Consider the following 16,919-nt stretch of genomic DNA (forward strand, 5'->3'; position numbering starts at 1 on the left):
GTTTTCAAATAAACGCTAGATTATCGATAGTATACCGTAATTCCTCTAATAGTAACCCCGGCTTGTATTTGTTTCAACTGTAGCGGGTACCAGGCTTGTATTAGGAGGAGGCCTGTATAAGAGGGAGGCCTATATTTCAAATTTTCAAACTGATCATAATGAATAAATCAACATGTTGTGTCAGTTTGAACCCAGTAAAATGTACTGGGTTCATTTATTGAAACCAAGTACTGTATGAAATAGTAAACAGTGCAATTACAGGTGGTCACTGGTCATTTCAACGTTTTCAAAGTGAAATCAAGTAACTAGCTCAGTATGCAGCTCAGTATATTAGTAACCCGGCTTGTATTAGGAGGCCGGCTTATAATTGCTTAGCTCAAGAGCGCACCCGGCCATTAATATAGACCCGGCTTGTATTTGAGACCCGGTTACTATTAGAGGAATTACGGTATGTGTACTTATGCACGCTATAGAGGCGGGCTGAAAAATCGATTCTCTCATTTCCTCATCAGCGATCACAGCCACACACACACGCATAGGGCAAACGCTGAGATATAGGTGAAAACAGCTCTGATTATCCTAAGACTGGTAAAATAAATTCCTTACCTGAGATCAGATGTTATCCAAAAAGATTATTCCAATTCCTGATCGCCATTCCAAATATCGATCACACTTATTGATTACAGTGTTGGTACTGTAAATACATAATCCATGCGTTTTCCGGGCCGGCGAGCACAATCGATCCTTCAGTTGGCTTGACGGAAAAGTAAAATGAGGAAACTGGCCCGCCCCCCCTGCATCAGTGTAAAGTAATGGGGTGCAGTTACACAGGGAGAGACGATAGGGGGCGGTATCTTGCCAATTGAGCTCAGAGAGACTCTGCAGCACTAACCCGAGGCTCGATTCATGAAATATGAATTCAAATCACCAATTAAAAAAAAACGCCAAACAAACGCTATATAGTGTCGGGGGCACTCAACGGTCGGCATGAACTAACAACAAAACGCATCCGTGGCACTCAATGTGTTAATCACCTGCTGGTGCAAACTAGAGAATGTCGCAATAGCGCCCTTACATGTGGTTACTTGCTGATGCCGAGTACTGATAGGAGTACTTAATAATACCATTACAGTTCTAACAATGATGATGTTCCTTACTTTCTGACTGTTGACAAATTAAACACGACATTTTAAGTAAAAATTATAATAAAAATACGATTAATACGAATGCAGTAAAGCGCTGTTTGACAGAGTTTCCTGGGATTACACAGAATCACTCTAGAACTATACTCATATTCACCACGGTATAAAACGGAAATGTATGGATAAAAAAGTATCTGTTTTTTGCATGTTGACCAGAAGAAACTCACTGACAATCGACGTTGTTATTAGATCCATATCTATAATATTTAATATAGTTTTAGCACTACAAACACTGGCATTTACCCCCATTGCATTACAGCGCTGGCACAAACGGCCATACGCCCACAGCGACCTCTGGCGTCCAATGTGTTAACAAGTAAGACAGTAGTTTGTCTCAAAGTCACTCCTCAAAAATTTAATCGGACCACATTAGAATATCCCGTATCGCTCTATGAAATCATAAAGAATGACAAAAAAAGTACATTTGATGCTGTAGAGCAGCGGTTCTCAAAATACGGGTCGCGAGTCGCGATCCTAAAGTGGGGTCGTGGGTAGGTTCAACAACGTGTGCTTTTATTTTGATATTCCTTAATTCCACATTGAAATTACGTGATACATTAAATGTGGGGTCGCCAAAAAAAATCCTAAATAAAATGGGGTCGTGGTACAAAAAAGTTTGAGAACCCCTGCTGTAGAGAGCCACGTCTGAACTGCAGGTCCTACTTTGGGGCAGTTCTAAATGAATTACCTACACAACATGAAATATACCACCGAGGCTGAACCAGAGGTACTGTAACAGATGAAGCCCTAAAGAGAAACAGTGGCAGCTGCACAGTACAGTCCAGTAAGTCTCCCGTCACTGTGTGCATCCAACAGTTTCATCTACAGCTCAACGGCTGCAGCCTAGAAACCCCATTGTGCCACAGATTTGTTTAACATTCGATAAACAACTTATAAAGTAGGGCACAAGGTAGTGATGCACGATATATCGGCCGCCGATATAATATCGGCCGATATGGCAGTTTTTTTACACATCAGTATCGGTCCGATATCAAGATAGGGCCGATATTTAAAAAAAAAAAAAAAAAATCATCTTTTTTTTTTCTTTTTATATGTTTTGGCCTTAAATAGTTTCAAAATATCTGTCATTTCTGAAAATAAGTTACAAAAGTAAAAAAATTATGAGTTTTGGAAAATAGCTCTTTATTTGATTATCATAAAAAAGTGTTTTCTATACAGAGATATCGACATCGGTAAATATCGGTATCGGCCAGAACAGCAATATTAATATCGGTTATCGGTATCGGCCACAATTTTCACATCGGTGCATCACTAGCACAAGGTGTATATTTTCCAGCGGTATCACCGGTCAGTCACTTTCAAACTGGTCTTCAACACAAGTGCTGGACTGTGATTGTGTATGGCGTGTATAGGTGACACTGATATGCGCTAGGGAATGGGATAGGCCTCGCCGGTCTGGTACAGGGTATCTGCAGGTTTAGCCCAGTCAGATTTAAGGCTTTTTAAGACTTTTTAATGCCACTCAGAATTAAATTTAATACCAATTTCACAATAACAAAATGGCAAAAATCATGCAACGACACCAATTAGTTTAAGTTTAGGGACACGTTGGTCCAAAGATGTTTATTAAAAAATAACTTGGAAACTTAAAAATCTTGAACTTAAAGGAGTAACTGGATTGGATGAATTTCAACAAAGGGGTGACCAAACATAAATAGCAAATATAGCTATACAAAATATACCAGGGGCCAAGCAGCAAGTGCAACAGCCACATTTCCGTCAGAACACATACTACCATAGGACTGATACCTGTAAGAACACATGATTATCACCAATGGGACTGATACCTGTCAGAACACATAACTATTACCACCCTCCCCAGGGTATCAAAAAAGTCAACCAACAAACTAGATTCTTGTGCCGGATCTCCTCTCTGGTAAACAAGAATACCCTGAAGACTCTAACAGGAGCACTCATTCAAGGGTACTACGACTATGCTTGCACCTCATGGTACCAAAGCACCTCAAAGGCCCTAAAAACAAGATTACAAACATCACAAAACAAACTGGTCAGACTACTGCTTAACCTCACTCCTAAAACCCACTTTACCCCTGCCCACATTCAAAACCGCTCTTAAAGAGCACCTACGGGAGGCTGCAATTAGAAACTGGGCACCGTAAATGTCCAACGCCCCCCCCCCCCCCCTAATGTACAGTCTCCTCCCCATCATATGTATATATTTTCTGTTAGGATCTCTGGGTAACAGTACTGTATATTTGCATATGTCACAAATGTAACAGTACAGTTACTATGAATTGAAAATGGGGGACCCTGATGTAAACAAGACGAAAGTCTCTCTGGTCTGCATCCCCTTAACAATTGTGTGTATTGATCTGTTATCTGTTAATAAAGTTTTTCATTTATTCATCCAGTCGTTTTGTTTTTGTGGTTTGGTTGAATGAATGAAAACTTTGTTTAACAGATTGCAGAATGGGTACAATACAGTACGGCTCAATACACACAATTGTTAAGATGATGCAGATCAGAGAAAGACTTTAGTCTTGTTTACATCAGGGTCCCCCATTTTCAATTCATAGTGACATTTATGACACTCAACATACATGACATTTATGGCATAGGGACATACATGTATATAGTACTGTTACATTTGTGACATATAAGATATGCAAATATACAGTACTGTTACCCATAGATCCTAACATACATATGATGGGAGGATACTGTACATTAGGAGGGGGTGGGTGGGAGGAAAAAATACATAGTGGGTGACTCTCATCGAACATAAACACAAACGTGTCCTTGTTTACATCCGTGAATAGATTATTTTCAAGTTAAGACCTCAGCTTCAAGTGTTGGCGTGGAGCCGCATGTTATCCAGACTTCTGTTGGTGCAGATGTTATAGTCCTACCTGAGATGGCGGGGCCGAAAAGAAATTCGAAATAGTAGTTTGCAGGCGCCGTTTTTGCAGAGGTACGCTTAGCGCTGCTCAGCATGTGCGACTCGACTGCTCTTTTTTTGTTGTTGCAGCAGGCCTCGTAATGGTCTTTGACTGGGACCAACCATGGCGCAAACAGTGGATTGTCGAGCCAGTTCTCGTTGAATTGGCACTTTCCCATATTAACGAGTGCAAATGCTAAACTAAACGTAACGTTATCGCTTCCGCTTCGCCTTGCTAACGTTAGCTAGACTCCACTGAAATTGTTCCCGGCCAACATAAGGACCCGTGTTGGTTCCGCCCCATTCCGGTCTGCGTGATGCTACAACGCGGTCAATAAAAACTCCCGACTTTATCTCCCGTTAACCGTACTTCCCCAGATTTCATAATAAAACATGACATGGCATTTTATCTTTCCTTTCTATGGCATTTTTAAGACCTCTGAAAATGGATTTAAGACATTTTAAGACAAACTAAGGCCTTAATTATTGATAAACCAATTTAAGACTTTTTAAGACTTTTTAAGGATCCGCGGACACCCTGTGGTACACATTTTTTCAGGTTAGTCACAAACTTGGGAGTCCTTCAGTCGGACCAAAAACAACTTGTCGTCTTGCACAAGTGTTTTTGTTCTTGAGACATTGGAAGCAGAAAATGTAGCATTGCGGGTGGAAGTCAATGGGGCCCTGAAGCATGAATAGTGAACAGGATTTAGAATGCTTCACACAAACCCATTGACTTCCAGCAGCACGCTTAGTTGAGGAGGAGACACTTCAATGACAGATGACGATGTAGAGGTTGGGACTGAATGTGGCTAGTTTTTTTTTTTAGAAATCCAGCTAAATATTAGAGCGTCTCTTACAAGTTGAAGACGTTCTGAACATTCTGACACTAAATAGAATTTTTTTTGGACATGTAGATCCAGCCCAGAAAAAGGTTTGTTTGAGAGTTGAGGGGCACATCACCAAAAAAACAATGATTTATTTTGCACATAATTTCACACACCTCCAAAAACTAGTAGTTGTGCACACATTAATTTAATTTGACATGACAGTTATTGCAAGTAAATAAGTTGGAATATGGCCACCAGTGATGTCATCTGGGACATTGAATCCTTGTGTTGTTAATTACAGCTCCATGAAATGATGTAGGAATATAGCAATACCTCGTCATACAGTATAGTGACTGATACTGTACCTTATAATTTAATTGAGCTGTAATTAACATCACTGATGTTATCAGTCATCATTGACATCACCGGTGGCCACATTCAAACTCATTCACTCTCGATAACTGTCAAACAAAATGAACATGTGCAAAACTGTTATAGACTTGTTGGATGCGTGTGAGATTAATAAATAAATCAGTATTGTGTTTTCATGAAGTTCCCCTTTAACACATTGGTCGCCAAGATCGCTTTTCAGCGTTATTGCCGCCATGCGTTGACCGCCAAGATCGCTGTACAGCGTTTTTTAGATCAATATTTCATTTTTTCGCCATGGCATTCATAATTCATCTACCCAACCCCCGATGCCCTAGCGGGACCCTAGATGGGACTGCAACGGCTCAATACCGCCGCCTGGTGGATGGTCAGGCGAGTTACACTCTTGCAAAAACCGGAAGTGGCACTGGTGCATCGAGGAATTTCCTCCGGCAGTCACATCTCGCTACGGGACTCCTGACAAACACTATAGTACATATGGATCGCTTTCCAAACTTAATAATCTATATGATTTCGGCGTTTATTGCGCCATACAAACCGGAAATGGACCTAGGCGATCTGCGTCGAATAATTGGGATCTTTCACTGCCAGTCTCATCTGCCCACGGTAAGAGAACAGTAACGTTATTTTCAGCCCGATTGTTTATTCATTTCACTGCAAACCATATGATCAATATATCACCCATACTACATAAAGCCGTTACTGATGATCAAGGAATTATAAATTACCCCCCACCCCCCCCTTTCCTCCACGCATGATGAAGCATAATGTATACCGATCATATACATTTGAATTTTTTAATATAGCGTGTATGGGAAAGAAACGCCAATCGATAGTCTATCATATGCGTTTGGGCCTATAACTAGCGTTTTTGGAATTACAGCAGAAAAGATTAAAAACATACTTATATTCTCGAAGGTATTAACAGAACAATGTATGAATGAAAAAGTATAACGTTCCCACATCCTGAACGATAGATTATCGATGTTGAATGGGCCATAGTAATGTCAATATCAATACAATTTAAAAAGTTATAGCCCTGCAAAGAAGGTAAACATCTCCATAGGCTTTTAACGGTGGCAGAGAGGGGTATAAGATGGGCACAACCCCCAGCGGTCAATGTGTTAATGATAATGCCTGTGTAAAAGTTCCGCCCACTCAGGAGGAGACAGGAACCGATTTGTATTTGTATTTTTAGGGCATTTCTGCTGTATTATATAGGATAGTGAGTGACTGGGGGTAGAGAGAAGGGGGGATGACATGCAACAAATGTCTCAGGCCGGATTTGAACCCGGGACGTTGCGACCACACGGTATGAACCCTAGTGTGGTGAGCCACCAGGACGCCTCATTGGCGCTGCTTTTTAAAGGAGTCATCTTCCTCTAATGGAGCATCTTTCTTCCAGGATGAGAGCAGGCGTTAAGACAAGCGAGGCTTCAGCAGAGGAGTGTTACTAATCTATAAAAGGTGGAGTTACAAGCTAAACAGGATTCCAGTGGCCCTCACACACACAACGGTAGGATATAGTGACTAGCAGGTATTTAGGATTTCATAGTCTCTCAACAGTGTGTCAACGTAAGGTGATTTGAGACAGAATGAAAGGGAATGCGGCTGCGCGGGATTTGAATATGAATATGCTAATGTGGGCTATATATCCATTGCTGTCGAATTGAGTGTGTTTTACATGCAAATCGTATTCAGAATAAAAGCTCATATCCTGGTTAAGGTCTAACCTTTTTAGCCTACAGTACGTGCACCTCCGTATCCTGATCACATTTCTGTCTAGAGAATGTTAATGAATATGTCCACAGAAACAGCTTAAAAAAAGGGAAAGGAATTTAGCCAAAGGATGAATACTACAGTATCCCAATTTTTAAAGGGGAATGCCACCCATTTTAAGAATACACATAATGTTCTTCTTGTGACTCAGGGCAGTTCAATATTTGCGAACACACGCCACTCTCTCGCTATAGAAATCAGAGAGAGAACCCTCCACTCTGTGATGTAACTGGGATGTTGAATCTGGAGCTGCTCCATAGACAATGAATGGGGCTCTGAACATAACATTTTTCCGTGAGCTCTTACGCCCAAATGAGATTTATATTCTAGCATTGTTAGAATGCCTGAACCAGAATTAAAAGCTAATGTGTGTATAAGAACTCACACACACACATTTTATGGCCTCGTACAGGCAGAGCCCCATTCATTGTCCACAGAGCAGCCACTGGTTTTACATCTCAGTTACATCACCACTTGGAGGGTTCCCTCTCTTGATTTCTAGGAGAGAGTGGTGCGTGTTCACAAATACTGACTGTACTGTCCCGGGGCACAGGAAGAACATTATGTGAATTCTTAAAATGGGTGGCATTCCCCTTTAATGGCACATTGTTGATTGTCAGTGATGTCTGTGATACATCTCTCTCGCCTGTCTTCAATATAACATACAGTACAGAGTTGATGTACAGTATCTCAGTGATGTCGCTGATGAACCGCTCTGTAAATGGTAGAATGGACTGTATTTAATAACCCAGTGCTTTTATCCAAAGCGCTTTACAACAATTAGGCAAGAAGGCCTTTGTGTTTTCAGCACCCTCTGCTTGGATAATAGCCTGCAGAATGAGCTTCAACTCCAGGATCTAGTTACACTCCCTGAAGCCCTTGTAAAGTCTATGGAGTCTTTTGATCATTGCTAATGTTTTAATTGATAATATGATTTAATTTAATTTATTTATTTCACTTGTCTTGATGTTAGTTTTATGTCTGAAACTATATGTACCGGTACTGTTGTCTTGATGTTAGTTTTATGTTGGGTCTTAAACTATTTGTACTGTTGCCCTTCTTGGAAAGGTCCCCCCCCCTACATAAAGCGACCTTGGGTCTTCTGAAAGGTGCTATATAAAACTAAGTTATTATTATATCCCCGGGAGTCATTAAGGTCTTAACTAACTGTTGCTACCACCGCTGCTCCACTGACTCAACCGGATTGTACACAACTTAACCCCAGTTGCGGATATAGTCGATCACTCACTGATGATGATTCAGTTCAATATCTCGCCTGATAACATGCAGTAGACTCTGTGATAATTGTGGTGGGTGTGTGTGTGCGTGTGTGTGTGTGTTCCATGTGTGTTTAAGTGTGAGTAATAGTAATAGGTCATTTACAATGTAAGCGTTCACAAAAGCCATTCTGCTGGGTGGAAAGTACAGTGTTCTTGTTAAAGCCTGTCTGGTTATATAGGTTTAGCTAACGTTGGTTCACACTGTATTTTTTCTGAAATTTAAAAGATAATTTGCAGAGCATTTGCAATAGTCAACCTTGCATGAGTGTGAGTGAGTGAGTGAGTGAGATGGAGGGGAGAGAAAGAGTAGTATTTCTGCTGTATTCTCTACCATTTCTCTTTTGTTGTTGTTCTGCTTTGCTGTTATTATTGTTGTGGTTGTATGTTTCCTATGGAGATGTAAGTAGATCTACCAGTGATGCTCTTTGAACTGAATTGAGAGGGGGAACAGAGAGAGAGAGGGAGAGAGAGAGAGAGAGAGAGAGAGAGAGAGAGAGAGAGAGAGAGAGAGAGAGAGAGAGAGAGAGAGAGAGAGCTGGGGGAAATGAGTGAGTGAAAGTGTCAAAGTGAGAGCAAAGACTCAAACAGAATTCAGAGAAAGGAGGAGATTACGAAATAAGAGAGAGAAAGAGTTTCCACAGGTGCATGGAATAGACTCATATGTCACGAATAAAAAGGCTCATTACTCTTGACACTCCCTGAGAACTTACCCACTTTGTCCACGCCATACTTGTGACCGGCCACCTGATGTGACAACGGGACGCAGCCGTTCAGGTGAGACGGGGGCTGAGTCCCCAGGGGCGGCTGGCCGCTCCTCTCTTTCCCCGGTGGACCTCCGGAGAGCCGCGGACCCAGGTTGACCCCGACTGCCGCCGGGCTGGGGGTTAATTCCAGTCTGCCCAGAGTGGCTAGAGATGACTCCATGATCTGATGCTGAGTCGTTGATGACATGGTACAAAAAATAATAAAACCAAATATTTCCCCCAAAAAATAAAAATAAAAATAAAAATAGCCTATGTGTCAGATAGATTCACATATTGATATTACGTAATCAGATGACAAACCCCCGCACAATTTCGAAAAGTGTTGAGTTGAGAGGTCGGGAAGCCTTCATGGGATTCGTCAAAAAGCGACGGACAGGTTCGGTCTCTGATGCCTCTGGTCACCGACGGCCAGTCGACCCCGCTGTTGTTAGACCCTCTGCTGCTGTCCGAGAGAATGAAGCCAGGCTTCCAAACCAGTGCTGATTCAATGCTTTTCATATCTTGAACGGCAGCATAAATACATGCTAGCCACATCCCACTTCCTCGCTTGGGAGACGTAAACACACTCCTCTCTCTAACGATGATGATGTCGATGACACGAGAGAGAGGGACGATATTCCAGCCAGCAATCACAGGGTTTCTGTTGAGCAGGAAAATATGCTTATCTCCGAAACCGCAGAAGAAAGGGCGATTTTAGACAAGTTCGGTGGCTATTCTGATACGCTTGTTGTGCATTAACGAGACCCCCGTTTGCTCCTTGCTTTCATTACACGTCCCACAAGGAAGGCAAGGCGGAGACAGTCGTGACATCACATCTGACGTACAGCCGCCCTCGATCCGAAAGGGTTCCTCACTGAAACTGTGCACGGAACCGATCTATTGCCGCTGTAAAAACCCATCATGCTTGAAGAGGTCTGTGTTTCCTCGCCACACGATAGATATTCGGGTCAGTGTGTTGTAGGCGGCTATCGACGTAACGTGACGCTATCTAGCGCAACCAGCCACCTACAGTACACTTGCGACACTTGCCACCACTGTCGCAACAGCAGATACTTTATGGCAGCTTCAATGCTGCATGTTTTCCATCACTGTCGAGATGCTGTCAGGTGTGTGTCCGATATAGAACTATTTGGGGTGTGTGACGAAAGTATTTTTCTGTATTGAGCCGTACTGTATTGTACCCATTCTGCAATCTGTTAATAAAGTTTTCAATAAATCAATCAATCAATCAATCAGTGTGTGTGTGTGTGTGTGTGTGTGTGTGTGTGTGTGTGTGTGTGTGTGTGTGTGTGTGTGTGTGTGTGTGTGTGTGTGTGTGTGTGTGTGTGTGTGTGTGTGTGTGTGTGTGTGTGTGTGAGAGAGACAGAGATAGCCACTAAATAGATTGGGGGGGGGGGGGTAGTGATTCATACAAAACAAATTATGACATTAGTGCCCCCCCCCCTATAGGCCATGCAAAACAATGCTGCACCTATAAACTCGGGGCATTAATCATGCAAATCAGATCAAAAGAGAATGTTTTCATGTAGGAACCCTGTGACGGAATGTACCTTGTGCCCATAGCTGGCTAAAGAAACGGAGGATGCCAGTTTATGATTCAATGTGATGTTTATTTTATTTCATTTCCAATTTCACCAGAGGTTGCTTGGCATTTGTATTTAATGTGCTCAAAATACCAATTCCAATGTACAACCGTGTGCCATATAAAATAAATGTAGGCATATTACATAATGTCATCCATGCAGAGCTCATGCCAATGTATGGCAGCACAAAATAGCAGTAGAAAATACAGTCTAAGCCTATGGCAGTGCAATACAGTGCAAAATACAATCAGTTACTATATCCTATCATAAACCACCATTGCATCAAAAAGATTAAATGTATTGTACAATGCTGTATATACTACATGTATTTATTATTACCGTATATATCTATCCACATCTGTCTGTACATACCTGCATATAATCCGTTTTACATATCTGTAGATAGTATCTGTACATATCCCTTACCTATACTCTTACTAGTTACACTGCTGGCCAGTATGACTTACTATCCATGGTGTCTTTATACTTGTATCTGTACATACTACAACTCTGTACATCTGATTAGCACTATACTCAGTAGTACTAATTTATACATTTTATACCCATTTTATCACCTATGCACTTTTACATACTATTGTACTGTTACATTTGCACTCTGGTTGGATGCCAACCTTCTTTTCATTGTACTGTACTTGTGCTGTATAATGACAATACATTTTAATCTAATTAAAATCTAATTTAATCGAATCTATTATAATTATTATGAATAGGGTTTGATTTAATAATACAATTTAAATAAAACATGAATTGAACCCTTGCACTGAAGAACCATATAAGTATGTTTCGAAATATTTTTTGGACAGCCCATGCATTTTGTAGTTGTGAAGTTAATCTAAATCACTTGTGTGTGAATGTGATATTTCACAAGAAACTACTCAACCTCAACTGCCTTTAACCCTTTCACTACCACACTACAGAAGGTTAACCGTCTGTAGTGTGATAGTAAAGGGTTAACCTTCTGTAGTGTGGTAGTGAAAGTGTTAACCTGCTGTCGTGTGACAGTGAAAGGGTTAACCTTCTGTATTGTCGCAGTGAAAGGGTTAACCGTTTGGTAGTGCGGCAGTGAAATGTTTAACTATGAGTGAACATAGCACACACGCATCTAATCATCTTTATTTATTCTTTATATTTACTTTATATAAACTTAAAACGGACTTATATGGTTCTTCGTCTGAGGTACTTAATAGTGTGAGTGTTCTGCAAACCTATCTAATAGAGATGGTATGTTTCTTTAGGTGGGTACAGATATCCAGTGTTTTCCCACCCGTATATGGCCTGAGGTGACACCAATTGTTGCAGGAGTTTTGGTACAAAACAGGTTGAGCTTTTCAGACGTGCCTGTATCGAGATAAGAGGTATCATGAGTGATGGGAGGTAATTTAGCCTACAGGAGAAATGAGCATAAAGGCATTCATTATTTAAAGCGGCATTCAGTGATCCAAATGTAAACAAATAAAGTTCCATATATATAGCCCCCACCACGAAAGAATAGCAATGGAGACCTGTTTTTATTTTCTACTTGATTAAAGTGCCATTTTGCAGATTATTAACCTGAATCCTAAAACGATATAATTCAGTTTAAACATAATCGAAATGCCCCTTTAATTCAACGTGTGATACAGGTACTGTAGCCTACATTTTATTTTTACATTTAGTCATTTAGCTGATGCTTTTATCCAAAGCGACTTACAAGTTTTGTACGACAAGTCAGCAGGAAGGGCACAACTCTATCAGCTGAGTAACAATGTTCATCGAAGTGTTCAAACTTGAGTGCTACAGTGTTGAGTGTATGTCAGTATATTAGGGAGAGTGCATGACAGTAGAGGACAGTAAGAAGGTTAGTATTATTATTTTTATTTCTTCAAATATTAAAGCCTATATTAAGCCTACTAACACCAGACAACAGGTATGCATATTATTTGTATTTCCTGTATTTCTTTTGGCTGTAAAAGGTTTGTTTACATTGGTAATGCTAAACGTTGGAGTGAGATAAGCCTATATTCTGCTTTATGAAGAGATAAGGAAGCTCCAAAAAGCTTATTTTTCATTTTCAGATAAAAAAAAAAACGAAGTGTTATGTTGTTCGCTTAGCAAGAGACATCATAAGTTAAGACATGAGGTCGAAAAAATGCCACTTCTACAATCGTCCTTTGTAGATTCCTGTCATAAAAATAGGAGTGACCATTTTTCTCTCATGTCAGGCTCAGGTTGGGATTCCTTTCCACTCTGTCCCCAGCCTGAGCATGACATAAGACTAGAGTAAAACTGGTTATCTGCAGATACATGTGCGCTCAGTGATCACAATCTACCTAGCTGTCTCCTGGGGCACTTTGGGCCCTGACACTTGAGCAATACACACAAAAACATCTTACAACAAAGTGACAGTAATTGTCTTAAAGGGGAACCCACCCAAATCAAGAATTCCAATTCCAATTAGGTTTTAATACTGGTTCAGACCTTTAATGGCATCTCCAAGTCAGAGCCTCATTCATTGTCTTGTTGCTGCCCCAGATTTTACATCCCAGTGACATCACCAGAATGACTATAGCTTTAGGAGAGAGTGGGATGTGTTCACAAATACTGACTGAACTGTCCTGGGGCACAGGAAAAGCATAATGTGAATTCTTAAAATGGGTGACATTCCCCTTTAAACAATGGATTGGGAACCTGTATATGTCCACGGGTTGCAGGCCTTGTTTCCGGTTGGATCCCCACATGACAAGGGGAGCAGCAGTACAATAATCTAACGTGCCTGGATTGCAGGGTGAAACTGCATTTAGCCAGTTCAATTCCAGAATGACAGAGATGAACCTCCGCTATAGGCGATACAGCAGAGACCAGTCCCCCAGTCCCTAATTACAGAGACAATTAGACCAATCTGTCGGAAAGATCAGGCTATCATCATAATTGTACCATAACACGTAAACGCAAACACTGGGAACAGTAAACAAAATGATGCCCTGTTTAGGATTTTTTTCGCTGATTCAGTCTTCCCTCTCATATCTGTCAAAACAACATCATTTAACGTGTTTATATGATGCTGTGAGCATGAGTCTGCATTACATAATATAGACATATGCTGTTCTAGCCACGGATGGAACCAGTGATGCAGTGGTAAAATGAAGAAGCGGTTATAAATTATGAACTGCGGTTAACAGCAATAATAATCTTAATGGTATTCTTTTGTTTGAATCCTTGAGAGGATTTTTTTTCATGTAATCCACACCAATCTGACACCACGTAACATACTATAATCTGTACTATATGAATTTAAATTATAAAGATTCACATCAGCTTAAAAAAGGAGAGTAAACCTTATAATAGATCATTAATATGTAATATAACTCCGGGTGGGGTAAACTACAGTATATGTCATAAAGAGAAAAAATATGGTGATCGAGTTCAGGTGGGTTTGTCCTTCGCTGCCACGGGCGGAACATAAAGCAATAATTCACTTTGGTCAAACATTTTCACTCCCTGGCAGAGATGCACCACGTGTGAATTCAGGAGTATAACCTCAGACTCAAGATCCTATCACAAGAAGTCCAGGACCTTCCCTCAAGTTTTCAGTACTTATAGTTATGAACAGGCATGCATGGTTTCTCGTTGAAAGGTATAACCTTGGAGAAATCATACTGCTAACAAAACACACAAACTTGGCAAATACAGTACAACTTAATGCTGTGTCCACTCCAAGTTGGAGTGGACACAGCATTAAGTTGTACTGTATTTGCCAAGTTTGTGTGTTTTGTTAGCAGTATGATTTCACAACTGTTGGCGGAAGTGCTTGTACTTTTACCTAAATACAGTTTTGTCTTCACTTCATGTCAACGGACATATTTGATAAGTTGATAAATAATACACACTTCAAAGTTTGCAAACCAGCCACCTTTTAAATGAAATAAACAGAGACAGCATAACTTGACCACCAAACACTTTAAAGGAACACGCCAACATTTTGGGAAATTAGCTTACCGTCTTCTCCAGAGAGAGACAAGAAGATAGATACCAGTTTCCTCTCTGTGCGTTCAGTAGAAAGCTATCTGGCAGCATGTTAGCCTAGCTTAGCCTAATGAATGGAAGCGGACATGACCGGTTAGCCTAGGTATTGTCCAACTAACACCTCTCCCGAAGGCTAACCAGTCATGTCCGCTTCCATTCATTGTGCTAAGCTAGGCTAACATGCAGCCAGATAGCTTTCTACTGAACGCACAGAGGAAACTGGTATCTATCTTCTTGTCTCTCTCTGGAGAAGACGATAAGCCAATTTCCCAACATAATCTATAAAGGGCAAAGCATCAATTCATTTTTCCAAGCACTGCAATTATAGAATGTGTACTTTTACTTACTTATTAAAGGGGAGTGACACCCATTTTAAGAATTCACATAATACAATTCACAAAAAATTCCTGTGCCCCCAGACAGTTGAGTCAGTATTTGTGAACACGCACCACTCTCTACTAAATCTCTCTGAACCCTCCAAAACAGGATGTAAACTCTCTGACTTAATGAGTCCATAAAATGTTTGTGTGACCTCTCACGCCCAAATGAGGTTTTTTAATTCTGGTTCAGACCTTCTAACAATGCTAGAATATAAACCTCATTTGGGTGTAAGAGCTCACAAAAACATTTGATGGCCTTATAAAGTCAGAGGCCAATTCAATGTCTATGGAACAGCCCCAGATTTTACGTTATCACCGAATTGAGTGTTCTCTCTCTCTTTTTCAGATTTCTAGCTTTAGGAGAGTGGTGCATGTTCACAAATGCTGACTCAACAGTCCCTGGGCACAGGAAGAACTGGTGTTCCCCCTTAAAGGGAACATGGTATGGTAAACTCGTCTTTGTATGTATAAAGCATATACAATATGATTTATTTCAGCCTCCAAATATGCACCAACAGCAGTGAAAATAATGATGTTGTGTTATACCTTAACATAAATCAACCTGAATGTAAATTCTGACATATACTTAAAACTTTGAGAAGATTATGCTGTTGGGAGTATGTTTACCAATTTTGAAGCAGTCGTATTTTTACCATGTATTTGAAACCCTATTTTTATTGTTAGTACCGTACAACAACTGCTATACAGCTGCCTTACACAGTAAACATAATGAAAGGTTATTTCATAACCTAGTTATATGAATACTGGCTGAGCGTCTCGCGCTGCCAATGAAATATACTCTTATCTCCACGCACATAGCGTGCACGCGAAACAAACAAATGCACCCACTTGCACGTGACCAAGCCACTCCCATTCGTCTCCCTATATGACGCCGGAAATGGTCACGCTCCACCTTCCTCAGAACGATTTCCATAAGCGGAAACCCATCCAAGGGACCTCAGGGCGCTAAGAGCGAGACGCTCAGCCAGTATTCATATAACTAGGTTATGAAATAACCTTTCGTTATATATCATACTTGGCTATCGCGTCTCGCTCTGCCAATGAGATATGGGGCAGAGCGGACACGTGGCCCGACAAGTGTACCCCCTGAGGGCCCTTAAGCCCCAGCCAGGGAGGAGGGGAGTCCCGTCCAACCGCCCGTCCTAACAAAGGGGGGGATGCAGTCAACTCCACCAAAGTGCGAAAAAGGGGGAACCAGGCACCACTGAACGCACAGCACAGGCGGGACCACGTGTGACACAGCACTCCGTGGCCCACACCCACACACCCCTGCTAGCCCACCAAATGGCGGGACGCAGGAGACATCCCAGACCTCAGAACCACCTGGGAGACAAAACCCCCAGTCATGTCCACAAGGTAAAACTTAACGAAAGGACCCGGGGAGGACCAGGAGGCCGCAGCACAGATGTCCTCCACCGAGGCCCCCCCTAACAGGGCAGCAGAGGCCGCCACTCCACGAGTGGAGTGCGCCCTGATGCCCCCGGGGGAGGACCTGTCCAGCCAACGTGTAGCAAAGGGCAATGCCCTCGCACAACCAATGTGACAGGCGCTGCTTGGACAGCGCCTTACCCGCGCAAGGGCCACCATCACAAACAGTTGATCGGAAGCCCTGAGATCCTGTGTCCGACTGAGGTAAACCCCCAGTGCACGGACAGGACACGACAGGTGAAGGCTCGCCTCCAACTCACTAGCATGAGGAGGCGGATGAAACGCCTGAACCACAATATCCCTGGAGCGAAAAAAGCTC

General features: G+C 41.6%; 1 protein-coding gene across 1 annotated transcript in view; it reads right to left on the reverse strand.

Moving 5' to 3' along the window:
• The window catches only part of ipmkb (inositol polyphosphate multikinase b), a 55,586-nt gene extending 45,604 nt beyond the window's left edge, over positions 1 to 9,982 (reverse strand). The window contains exon 1 of the mRNA XM_084322567.1: positions 9,112 to 9,982. Coding sequence (XP_084178693.1) covers positions 9,112 to 9,352 — 241 coding nt within the window. The 5' untranslated portion in view covers positions 9,353 to 9,982. The remainder of the gene's footprint in view (positions 1 to 9,111) is intronic.
• Positions 9,983 to 16,919: the final 6,937 nt, after the last annotated feature.

The sequence above is a fragment of the Notolepis coatsorum genome (assembly GCF_963971535.1).
Source record: "Notolepis coatsorum genome assembly, chromosome: 10".
Classification (NCBI taxonomy): Eukaryota; Metazoa; Chordata; class Actinopteri; order Aulopiformes; family Paralepididae; genus Notolepis; species Notolepis coatsorum.